General features: G+C 41.5%; 2 protein-coding genes across 2 annotated transcripts in view; both read right to left on the bottom strand.

Annotated features, from left to right (window-relative positions):
• Positions 1-12,710, bottom strand: part of nord — a 62,569-nt gene that overhangs the window by 11,860 nt on the left and 37,999 nt on the right. Inside the window, exons 2-3 of the mRNA XM_065227928.1 lie at positions 2,107-2,216; positions 1,023-2,031 (exon numbers count right to left, since the gene is read on the bottom strand). Of these exons, the coding sequence (XP_065084000.1) occupies positions 1,023-2,031; positions 2,107-2,216 (1,119 nt within the window). The remainder of the gene's footprint in view (positions 1-1,022; positions 2,032-2,106; positions 2,217-12,710) is intronic.
• Ir60a (Ionotropic receptor 60a) lies at positions 2,837-4,930 on the bottom strand. The gene has a single exon (XM_065227981.1). It carries the CDS (start codon positions 4,928-4,930, stop codon positions 2,837-2,839), a length of 2,094 nt encoding a protein of 697 aa, XP_065084053.1.

The raw sequence follows: 12,710 nt of genomic DNA on the forward strand, positions 1-12,710 counted from the left end.
TCCTTGCTACACACAAGATTCCATCGAACTGCATATGGATACCATGAGCCAATGTCTGCGATGATTCGGGCATTCTCCGCTGTGTAAGAAGCATTTGAATTCGGAGAAACATCGAACCAATTTCGAAACCGATTGAGAAGATTGTGATTATTTTTGTAATCTGTTTATCTGTTGCTTTTTTGTGTATTATCTATATTTTTTTCATTAAGACAACTACTGTCAGATGAATTACAATAAATAAATAAATAAATAAATTACGTTTGGAAATGGGTTTGTCAACGCTGGTAGTTTGATCATCACTGAAGATTTTAATAAATGATTAGCATCAAGTAAAACTAATTGAAGCCCTTATTCATCAGCTAATAAAAAGCTTATGGATTCATGACCTATGTTTTTAAAACAAGTACTGAGGATCCAAGAGACAATTCGTTAGTAATATGTTTAACGGAAATTAAAGCTTTTGCACTATTTTTTTTAGTTTTCTGACCGAACTTCAGTTTTATGATTTGGGATTACTGTGCTCGGTAAATGTAGAAAAAAAATGGGTGAAACTCAAACAATTTAGTTCTTTAAATATGAAACTTTGAATGAGTACCTATATAATCAGAAAACATCATAAGCAATAAGAATACAACATGGAATTTGTGATGGCTATATCGGAGATACATTTCATAAGTGATAGTTTGAGTGCTTTTTTAAACAGGAGAAAAACACGAAAATTTGCTTTTAAATATGTTTGTTAAATATGCAACACATACTATATAAAATCTATATACGATATCAACGGAAATACCCTCAGCTACAACATGGAACCAATGTTTCTAATTTGGAAAAAGCGCAGCGAGTAAATTTAATCTTTACATTATACTATCAAAACTACCCGCATTTTCATAGATACCCCGTTTTACGGTACGATAAATTTAGGTATTCTTATAATCCAGCGAAAGTCTTGCAAAACTGGAAACATATCCCGAAATACTTTAAGTCCCCAACAAGGGTTGCTGTTTTTACTTGTAGCCTACCTTATCTTCCGCTTATCCGGCGAGCTGTACCAAGCGATTGTCGTTGCATGGCAGGTTCTCAGCTGGGTCAGCTCCGCCACCGTCGTATTGATGGGAAGCTGTGGCAAGTTGGCAAACTCATCCTTGGTTGTAACTGCAATCTGTATCCGATTCGTACGGAAATGTTCGTCGGCTTCGGACACCTGAATCTGATACCGTTCACCCGGTACCACATTCTCAACCATGATCACCCGTGGGTAGTAGATGTCCACGATCGGTTTCATCAGCAGCCGTTTCTTCCGGTAAATTTCCAAGTTGACCGTTCCACCGCACGGAGTCACCAGAAGTTTGAGCGTAGTGTTGCTAGGCGAACGCTTGGGAACTTTGAAACTGAACGAGGTTAATCCTCCAAGCGTTGAAAGCTTACCAACGAAGAGCTTGCCTTCCAATAACTGCGTGGGGCGAGTTCGGTTAACATGAATGGTGGCAGCCCCAAGCAGATAGGAGAGATTGTTTTTCTGGGTATGAACGGCAAAGACATCCAGGAAGTACGTAGTGTTTGGCTTCATTCCCCGGATTAACTGTTTCGTGCGGCTACCAGTGCAGGCGATCGTCGTTTTTGCCTCTGGTGGGACCTTCTTCTCTTCATCGACTGATATCCGTCGGAGCGTTTCCGTCATTGAAATACCACACCTGGACCCGTATTGTGAGTTTCCCAGCGCCTGACACAGTGTTCGCTGCGGATGATCTCGACTGATCGCCAGGCAGTAGTGCATTGCGTGGATGTCAAATTTGCTCTTCTCCCACTTGACTAGAAGCTGGTGCCTGCGGGGGTGCTGATGGAACTTGATGGGCGAGAGTGAGGTTCGATTCAGCATTGGCCATAGATCGACGAGACTGCGCGTGTTGTAGGATATTTCCGCTGCACAGTAGATGTCGGTGATTTCCACCCAAACGTGGTAGCTACCTCGGGAGGCGCACGGTAGGATGAAGAACGATCTGTTCAGCGCATTGTTGCTTCCAAGGATTTCTATTTGGCGAAAGCAAGCAAATAGTAGGTCGTAAAACGTTCGAGGTCAATAACACTATCCGAGAGGAAACTCACCCGAATCGTTATGCACGACCGTCCATCGAATTTCTCCTCCCAGGCTGGGCGTGCAGGATGGCGTGATGACGATGGCAAGTGGATTCGTTTCCGCAAGATGAATCACATATCTGAAAGCGAATGGAAAACGGGTGGAAAAGGGAGAACAATCAGTACGATCCTAGTTTATCTAATTTATACAGTTTTAATTACGGTGATTTGTCATCTTTATAGGTTTGGGGTTTTTCGGTATTGAGTCTCCGGCTTTGTGTGTGTGCGAGGAAAAGTGCAGACGATTTATCATCGCCGAGCGCAATTGTCGTAAAGACGATTTTTATTTGTTTTTCTCCTTCCTCGAAAGGGTACAGTCCGATAGTATGCTTGCGGGCAGATATGGATGGGGAATCAAATTTCCGTCTGATTTGGGCGATTGAGTAGGGAAAACAGTGGGAAGTGAAATGGCATTCAATGGCAACCGCAGCGACATGTTCGGGATTCAAGGGTGCCCCTCCGTTTTGATAGTAACCCAGACCTTGGAATAATGTGAGAAATTTATTGGGTAATTTTAAACAATTTATTTGGCCATTTGCAGCGGGCGGTTTATAGTTTTATAGCCATGCATAGTGGCAAAATTTGGAAGGAATAAACTGTATATGAAGAAGATATTTTTCCGCATGCATTATCGTGAGGTTACTAATGTTGTGAGTTAACTTACCATTGAATTGCATGTGGCGCAAAATAAACCAGTTGCTTAGTAGAACCTTTTCGTCCTCTTCAACTTTGTCAACCCACGAGATCTCTTCCTCAATTTCATGGGTTTTGTACGACCGTCACGCAGCTTCAACCAAACCAATAAACGGTCCAACCATTCTCCAATCGAGTTTGCGATAATTTTAAACCACGCCGTTCTCGATAAGACTTCCCCCAAAAAGATAACCGTACTCATTGCTACCCCGATCAAGTAAAAGCAGAACGCACTCTGCAGGTGATCAATTGTCAGCACAATTTCTTGCTTCGCTGCTAGTTGGTGATCTTCATCCGGATTCAGAATTTCCTTAATGTTGTCCAAAATCGTTACGTTGTATAGGAAATCTTGGAATAACTTCGAAGTGATTCCCATGTCATTTAGATTCGATATAATTCGGTTGAACTTCGGAAGCAAGGGGAAGCCCTTCTCGACGATCATCTCCAACTGGTTGGCGAAAACATCCTGACTGAGAGCGTGGACATCCTCTCGGTAGTGGCTGCTCATGATGTACATCCGACTGGTCAGAATGACGCGTTTGCCTTCGGAAACGGCTTTCACATTGACTGGGGATGGTTGGAATTCTTCCGTGTTGTCGTACAGCGTCGACACTCGGAGATCGAAATCGTCTTCGTTTAGGAACCAATCTTCATATTCCATGCGGCCTCCGATTTGGAAATTTTCTGCCAGGATCTCTTCGATGGAATCGATTTGATATTTTCTTGGAGGAGACGTGAAAAAGTTGATCAGCTGGGAGGTGTAGATGGTGGTCAGATTCATCCCATATAAGGCGAGTGCCATGAAGAAAATTCTAAGGGAGTTGTACATTGGTCGATTGTTCGTTGAGACGCCCAAGAATACACACCAAGTGTTCAGGAAGCATGTTGATAGTTGCTTATGAGCTTGCACCTCCGGTAGGGATAAGCCAATAAGGAACCATGTGCCCGATGATATAAGAAGAATGACTAAAATCAGCTCCCACGTAGCAATTTCAAAAATCCCCAATAGTACTTTCCATCGGCTTTCCAATCCGGCCAATATCACGAACCATGTGTAGTAGTCCTGCAAGTAGAGTGACGTTCCTGCAAAATCCATATGCACATCGTAATCCGGATAGAATGATCCAGCAATGATATCGCATTCATCTGCTCGAAGCTTCCCCAAAAGATCCGACCAGGTGATGTTATCGTCCATCAGTTCGCCTCGTTCCATAGTGCTGCACGATATTTCCACATTAAACTTCATTGATTCCTGCAGCAATTGCATAATTTGCAACTCCAATCCAGTTTCGCAACCCTCGTTGATGAAAGGCGAAGCAACTCTAGTGCACAGTTTAAAAATACAGGATTCCATTTCCGCTGGCACCTTCGGCATTTTGATAGATTTAATTGCTTGACCAGCATTTCTGAAAGTTCCATTCACCACCGTAGCAACTTTCAACGTCTTCATTACACCACAATCCTTTCGCGTTCCATGGTACGGATCTCCAGTGTACACATTGTAGGTCATCAAATCTACCGCGAAAGCCATCAACACGTTAACCGAATGGTGTTGGATAAACATAAAATTCAACGCTTCCAACGCGAACCGATCTTCGTTATCGCGGTCGTTCGGATTATTGTACAACATGATAAATTTCCCCCGAGGATTGAACGCATAAGCAGAACTGATGTATTTCAGAGCGCGTTCCAGCTTATCCATCTCGTCAACCACAATCACGTAGAAATCGATCAGTTTGTAGTCGACAAACTGTATTCTCCGCAAGCTGCTCAACGGCAGAACATCGGACATCAGCTTCAGTTGGAAAGTTTGTCTGGGACCTTCCTCCTTTTCCTCGTATCCGGTGTGATGATTCTGCAGATATCCTAATTCGATCTCCCTAGCAGGAGAGCTTAGATTGTCCAAGTGGAATATGACAATGTTTTCAATCTGAATCGATTCGCTCGTGTCGAAGAAGACATCGGTGAGAAGCTCCAGACAGTTGATGCCCGCTCGGACGGCTGTTGGGCCACGTTCGTTCTTCATCCGGACGTAGACGATTCCGGATGAAAGTGGAGCTGTAGTCGCCGTCAGGAGGAGCGTCAGGTACGTCAGGTGCATTCTAGCGATGGTGGGGTACTGATGGCGAAAAATGGTGCATTGCCATGCATCATGGTGCAGGTAATTAATTGTATCGCGCGAACTAGGCTGGTAAAATTGTGCATTGGGCTCTTGATGTTATGGATCACGCAATGCTGTGACACGATAAAATGGTAAGTATAACACATTCGTTGTTTGTTTCTGAATTGGGGAATCTCGAAACCGAAAACCGATTTTTTATTATATGAACCCTACTCTAAATCAATTGTCAGAAATCACCGTTTTGAGAAACAGATATTGCTCTTACTTGATTTTTTCATCGGGGTTCTATGTTGCTACCAAAGTATTACAAATGATTAGATTTAACAACACTGTACGCAAAATCAGTGCTTCTCACACTTTTTTTTGATTGCGATCCACTTTGGGAAATGACGCGAAATTAGTTTAAAATGCATGATTGCCTGAAACCTGCCTGCTTAAAAGAAGCCAAAATATTCCCAAACATATGCCAACCAGTGTGGCGAAATCAGAAATCAATTGATATATTTCCGCTCTCATGCGCTCGCAATATCACGCGATATTGGAACAAAATATCATGCTTGGTATTGATTTTCTAAGCTCCAATGATATTCTATTCACAACGTGCAATCAAGCTGAGAGTTGACTCGACACAAAAATGATTCCATTGCACATCGTTTTCTTAGAAAGAGAAAGCATAGTTTGCTATCTCTTTTTAATCTTCACCGATGGCAGACGCGAAGGGACTGCTGCAAGCCGTTATGGAAGTTTCGGTTGCATTCGTTTACACCCGAAAAAATCATTAAACTCAATCTCACCACAGTTTGGTGAGATTTGCAGTTGGTGAGTTTTGTTAGCTTGATATTCCGAGCTGCGATATCACAGCTTGCAAAATCAACCGCAGTTGTTTGCTTGTTGATTTTTGTCTACAAAAATCAAGCGTGATCTTGGGCGTTGGTGAGATTTGATTTTTTGATATTTTCCCAACACTGATGCCAACAAAATTTTACAATTGTCGATTATTTTCTGAATAGGTCCTATGTTCATTTGATTCAAAATTCAAATATGTTTATTGATGAAAATATCTTGAATATACAGAATACAATGACTAGACTAGGTTTCTTGAACTCCTGGAGTAAAGTGTAGAGTTAAGTGTCATAAATAATAGCAAAACCAAAACGCCATAGGCAAATAAAAGTTTGAACACACTTTTATGTGGTTACACGCAATTTTTGGCCATACATATCAAGTAAATTATGATCATAACCAAGTGTACTCCTAATAGCTACCTTACATTTAAATATTGTAAGATATGATATCCATATTTATGTTTTAGCCCACCATAAGCTTTTACATTGGTCTATTTTGCATTTAATTTTAGTAAATTAAGATACCAATTTCAATCAACCATTTCCCTGATAGTCGTAAATATATCATTGATGAATATATTCATATGCTTAAAATTGTTTTCTTTGCTAAAATATGTACTTTTTAAGGTAGGGAATGACCAAATTTGATTTTTTAGCCCAATTGCACCCCAACTTACGGTACGTATAATCTTTTATTTAATCTTTGAACATTTGATTGTATGCATCCATATTGCAAAACCACTGCTGAAGACGCGGCGAATCAAGTTAATCATTGTGTTATCGCTTATACGTTCTATTCAAATTTTAACCGAGAATTCGTTCATTTATCAAAGCTCAACGGCAGAAACTTTACGGAGCCAAAATCTATAGTACTTGAGACAATGCTTCTGAATAGGCAGCAACTATTTTGCACCAATAGGAACAAGAAAATGCACCTTAGGATTCTGGAAAAGTAGCCAGTCTTCGATTCTACTCAAATAAGTTATGTGAAATTATATACGATACGGCCACAAAGCAGGCTGACATTGGAACGTGATAAGCCCAAAGAGAAGCTACATTTGTCGTAGACCTACTTGTACCCAGCTGAATTTTAAAAATTGCACCTATATAATTAAAAGTATTCTCCATAAATCAAGGGAAATGATCAATAAAGAGATAAAATGTTCCCTAAAATTACTGATTTTTTTTGCAGCGCAGTGAGAGTTAAGTGGACCCTACACGATTGTTTTTATTGACAATAAATTGCGACACCGAAAATGTCATGCCAATTTTCTTATAATGTTTAGAATCAAACCAAAATTTTAGGGTAGTTTTATACATATATTTACTTCAAAAATCAAAAGAAAAGTTAATCGATGGAGCCTTGAGTGTAAAATTGAACGCATTTTCGCTTGATGCCCTCCATCAAAGTCTTTACAGTGTCATCCGGTACCAGTTTCTCAGTTTTTTTTTTTTTCCATTTTCTTAACATGTCCTTCTCGTCTTTGACTGTCTTCTTGCTCTTCCGAAGTTCCCGCTTCATTATTGCCCAGTACTGCTCCACCGGGCGCAGCTCCGGACAGTTTGGCGGATTCATGTCCTTTGGAACAAAATGGACAGAATTGGCCTCATACCACTCCAGGACACTTTAAGAATAGTGGCATGATGCCAAATCTGGCCAAAATAGCGGAGCTTCGTCGTGCTGCTGCAAGAACGGCAAAAGGAGCTTCTCGAGGCACTCAGATTTGTAGATCTCGCCATTTACTGTGCCCTTTGTCACGAAAGGCTCACTCATCAGTCCGCAAGAGCAGATGGCCTGCCAAATGAGATATTTGGAGGCGAACTTCGACATTTTCTTCTTCTTAAATTTGTCGTCCACATCGAACTTGCTCTTGCCGGTGAAAAACTCCAACCCCGGAATTTGCTTAAAATCGGCTTTTATATACGTTTCGTCGTCCATCACACAGCAGCCATATTTTGTCAGCATCTTCTCGTAGAGCTTCCGTGCCCGAGTTTTAGCCGTCGATTGTTGCCGCTCATCGCGGTTTGGGAAGTTCTGTACCTTGTATGTATGTAGTCCAGCTCTCTTCTTTGCATTCTGGACGTAGCTCTGCGACATGCTGATCTTTTTAGCCAAATCACGGCTTGAGACGTTGGGATTTGCTTTAATCATCCGCTTCACCTTTCCCTCCGTCTTTTTGTTCTCCGGTCCCGGTTTTCTTCCAGCTCCTTTGCCGTGGTCCAACGTCAACCGCTCCTGGAACCGCTTCAACACTCTGGAGACGGTTGAATGGTGAATGTTCAACATTTTTCCCAACTGCCGGTGCGACAGGTCAGGAAATTCCAGGTGTTTGGAAAGAATTTGTTCTCTCAACTCGCGTTGGTTCACCTCCATTTTCGTTGAATCGAAAAACACGACTTCGAGTTTGACAGCATGTACACAATACACATCAATGAGAAAGTGTGCAAAATTTGGTTGATTTTTACCCAATCGTAAAAAAGTTATGCCCTGTTGAATGTGTCGCAATAATTTCGTGTTCGCCCTTTACGTGTGGGGACGCTTTAGAGTCATGACAAACAACAATCACCAGCAATGGTCACTGCTCACAGGCAAAACGTAACACTCGCTGCTGATGATGGAAAGCACAACGAAAACAGTGTAGACTTCTGCAGTAGCAAAACGACAGAAGAAAATGAAGACAATGCCCACGCATTCCAAGTTCGTCTCGGCACGCGTGACTGTGTGAATTGCAAACAACGCTAGCAAAATTAAACGGAAGCTGTTGGGCTCACTCACACAAGCAAGCAAACCAGCAACTTCTTCAAAACGAGCACAGATGAGTGCCGTGATTGTCGGGAGTTACCAGATTGATGATGGATCACCACCGAAGACGACATTCACTAGTTGCTTTTTACTTCTTTCGTCAACTTGTTGGATGGTCATGGAGAGTGCTTCGACAAGCATATTGATAAGAATGTACCAAGCGTTACTACCATCTGCTGTTTGACAATCGTGATTGTGAAAGGTCTCAACTCTGGCACCAATAATAAAAATAAATGAGCAGTTTCATGTCGAATCGATAAAACTTGACCTTTTCTGATTTGTATGATACTTAACATAACTTTTTGTTAAGAGCAATCATTATTTTTTTTACTAAAATCCGGTTGTTGCAATTTCAAAGCGGCATCTTTGACATTTTTCAATCAATTTTAACACAGAACAGAACGTTTTGCAGCGCAGTGAGAGTTAGAGCCATGTCACTTCTGATCGAAAGAACGTCGAATAAAAAGTTGCTGAGAAAAATATAGTGTAACTAATAAAATACACAAGGGATTTTTTTTAGGAATTTTGAATAAATATTTTGATAAAGTGTTAATTACTAACATATCTCAAAATGTCTACATCAATTTTATTTTTAAAGCTCATAGAAAACTCAAACTTTTGGAGTAAAGTATTTTCCTGATTTTGGCATCATCTGAAATTTCAGGTTGACAAAATCGGGAAATTTTCTTTATCAATATTTTAACCTTCAAAATGATTTTGAAATCAAGTTTAACCATTATTTATCCACTATTAATGGGATTACTGATATCAGTTTACTAATCATTCAATAAAGAGTACACCAAACGTCTCGAAAAGTTTGCGTACGGTTTGTTGAGCCGGTCACATCTATGACACAAACGTCATTCCCATATACTTTGCGTGAAGCCGAAAAATCCTGGTTCTCTGGTTCGATCGAACCAGAGAACCAGGATTTTTCGGCTTCACGCAAAGTATATGGGAATGACGTTTGTGTCATAGATGTGGAGCCGGTACGTACTGAACGGTTTCCTTAAATTTGGCTTGGTTTCCAGTGCTGCAACCAAGGCTGAACCTCCATATCTCAGTATCAACGTAGCCAGGAGCCTACTTTTTACTGCTTGGTCCCAAGAAGTTCGGTATGATTCAGTGTTCACTCGGCTGTCGACAAAAGCAGGCCACTCTCGATGTGTGCTACGCGATCGTCTGTTTTCTCGGCAGCAACCATTGTGTGGTCCTCCTCATTGTTCTTCATCAGCAGTTCTTTCGGTCGATGTGTCGTCGACTTTGGAAAGCAACCGTTTCGTGATGAGTGTGTGAGTGCTGACCACGTTTCGCGTCCATTGCTGCAATGGACGCGCTCTGACCCTCGTTGGCGTACAACAATTTGCCATACAATGAAACTACTGGAAGCGGCTCCAGTTCTGATGGAGGAGGCTTTTTGGATAGCGGAAGATAAAGTGTTTATTGTGTTGTACCTTTTGACTATAGTTTTAAAATGTATTGTATAGTGACCAAGAATCCTCGGCTCTGTAAAGTTAATTCGGTTGAGCCTTATCAAATAAATTTATAAACAAAAAAAGTTCGGTATGATTCTGGTTACCGCGTTGATGGCCTTCGCCGCCTTCTCGTAGGCGTAGGCGCAGTTCTAGTTTATGGCGTGTTTCTCAACGGTGATTTCTGACCGCTGCAGCGCTTTAAAGTTACTGATCAAATACAACGTGCGTTGGTACATGTGTTTCCCCACTCCGCTGCCTAAGCATTGAAGTCTCCTCCGATGACTGCCGGTCTTCGTCCGATAAGCTCTTCGGTAAGTCGAACCAGCGTCCCGTGGAACGGCTCCATCTTCCATTGGGTGCGTAGCAACTGCATATGAATATTCCGTTAATTTTGGCGATCACGAAACCTTCTTCTTCAATGGGTTATCTGCAAATAGCTTGTATTGCAGTCATCCCAGCTTTATCCGCCACCTAGTTACCGTTATCGGGAGGAACTCGATACAGCTGTGCAGTGTCGCAATAATTAAGGTTCATTTGAGTTACCTCTGTTATTGTTGCGACGCAACAATAAAATGCCATTTGGAGCGAAATGCTTGAGAATTCATGCTTAAAAACCGAAAAGTTCAGCAAAATCTTAAGGCTGACAAAATCGGGAAAGCACTGTATTGCAAAGCATTGAGACTAGGGTGGGCTAACTTATCAACCCCCTGCTCCTTACAGCTCTTTCTATTCTTATTGAGAACCCCAACAACTGTGTCAAATTTGAACGAATTTGGTTCCGAACTTGCGGGAGAGCTTTATAATTTGTATGGCAAACGGCAGTTTCGGACTTATGGTGGTGCTAAAAAGCACCATTTTGTCGTGATGGTCGAGGGGGGCGACACATCTAAATCTCAAGTTTAGATGGTCAACAAATCTCACACTAGCGAATCAATCTTCGAACAATCTTCTTTCATTTGTCGCATCTACACGCAAACCAAAAATCTATTACAATGAATGTTAGTTCCGTTTCCTATCATCCTCTGTTCATGAACATCGCAACGAATGTTAGAAATTGACCATGCAGGCGATGTAATGGTTTTTTGTCTTTTTTTATTTCGTGTTCCATCTACGCTTTCGACTATACCAGCAAGCTTGTAGAACGACGTACATTGTAGAACATTGTAGAACGACGCACACACTTGTCTCGAATCTCTCCAGCAGAAAAAGCATACGAAGTCGAGCATTTTTATTTCGTGTTGCATCTACGCTTTCGTTTCGACTATACCAGTAAGCTTGTAGAACGACGCACATTGTAGAACATTGTAGAACGACGCACACACTTAACTCGAATCTCTCCTGCAGAAAAAGCATACGAAGTCGAGCATGCGAGAAAATGAGCGCTTCATGTTTGCTTTTAGGCTGACCACATTCAGAAGCATAGAGAGAGCAGTGTAGAAAGCACAGGTCTGAAAGTCGCAACGTCCGTGGTTCGAGTCCAGTCGGCAACCTTTTTTCTATTTTTTTCGACATAATTAATTTCACTCACTAATACACTCCACATTTTTCGGTCTCCAATTTTCTTACATCGGACCGCAGCTAGGTATATCGCATCCTCGGTTCATGCGGTCTCCACTTACATCCTCTGATGATGAATCCCACATAATTGTAAGCGAATCTTACATCCACCGGTTGGGTGTACTTGCATCGCTCATCAATTTTTTGCAGGAAATCTTCAGAATCGTCATCAATCTTCTTTCTATCTACTAAGCGTGCGTGCAGCTAGCCACAGCAAAACACAATCTTTTTTGCATCGTAGATAGAGTCGTCCCCCTCGGTGATGGTTAGGGTATTAGGTGTTCAACTTGGATGAGACTGGCGAGCTGTATGTTGTTTGGAACGAGGGTGACGCGCTTGGCATAGATGGCCCACAGCGACTCACGACCAGCAACTGAATCCGATCAGTAGCGGTGCGGCTTCTTTCTCCTTCTTCGGTGAAAGGACGCTCATGTGGGCTGCAGCTCGCTGCTTGCGAGCAGTCTTTCGTTGTGTACTGATGGTGATTGATAGGGATGGAATTCGATGTTGAAATATGTGATAGGGAATGCGCTTTTTGCAGGCAATCGGTGATCATTTCGATCACCATTGCAACAGTTGTGTAATTTTCAATTGATAAAGTGTTCATGTTAACACATTTGTAGAAAAATTTCCAATGGATTGTTTTGTTTAGAATTAAAATCCATCCGCTATTGACAGAGTTATAAGGGTTGATGCATATATTATGTCCCCCTCAAGGGGGACGGAGGAAGTTAGTCTAAGATTTTGTGACAAGCAATGCATTAGGCAGGGTTACTTTCACTCACTTGCTATAAAAAAATGTTTTTCGGAATTATGAAATCATGAAATAGTATAATGCTAATTAGTACTTGTAAGTTACAAGAATAGGTCATGAAGTATATGTTTGACACATAAAATCTGTCAATATTGCTTTCAGTGCGTCACAATCAGAGATTTTACGACTCGTGAGCGCTCACTCTGAGTGAACGCTCACGAATAATAAGATCGCTGATTGTGACGCTTTGAAAGCGAAATTGACAGGTTTTATGAGTCAAACACATACTTTACACCCTCTTCTTGTTACTTACTAGTATAACATA

This window comes from Ochlerotatus camptorhynchus, unplaced genomic scaffold, assembly GCF_037179485.1.
Source record: "Ochlerotatus camptorhynchus isolate MF236.1 unplaced genomic scaffold, CSIRO-AGI_Acam_v1.1 ptg000277l, whole genome shotgun sequence".
In the NCBI taxonomy this organism is placed as follows: domain Eukaryota; kingdom Metazoa; phylum Arthropoda; class Insecta; order Diptera; family Culicidae; genus Ochlerotatus; species Ochlerotatus camptorhynchus.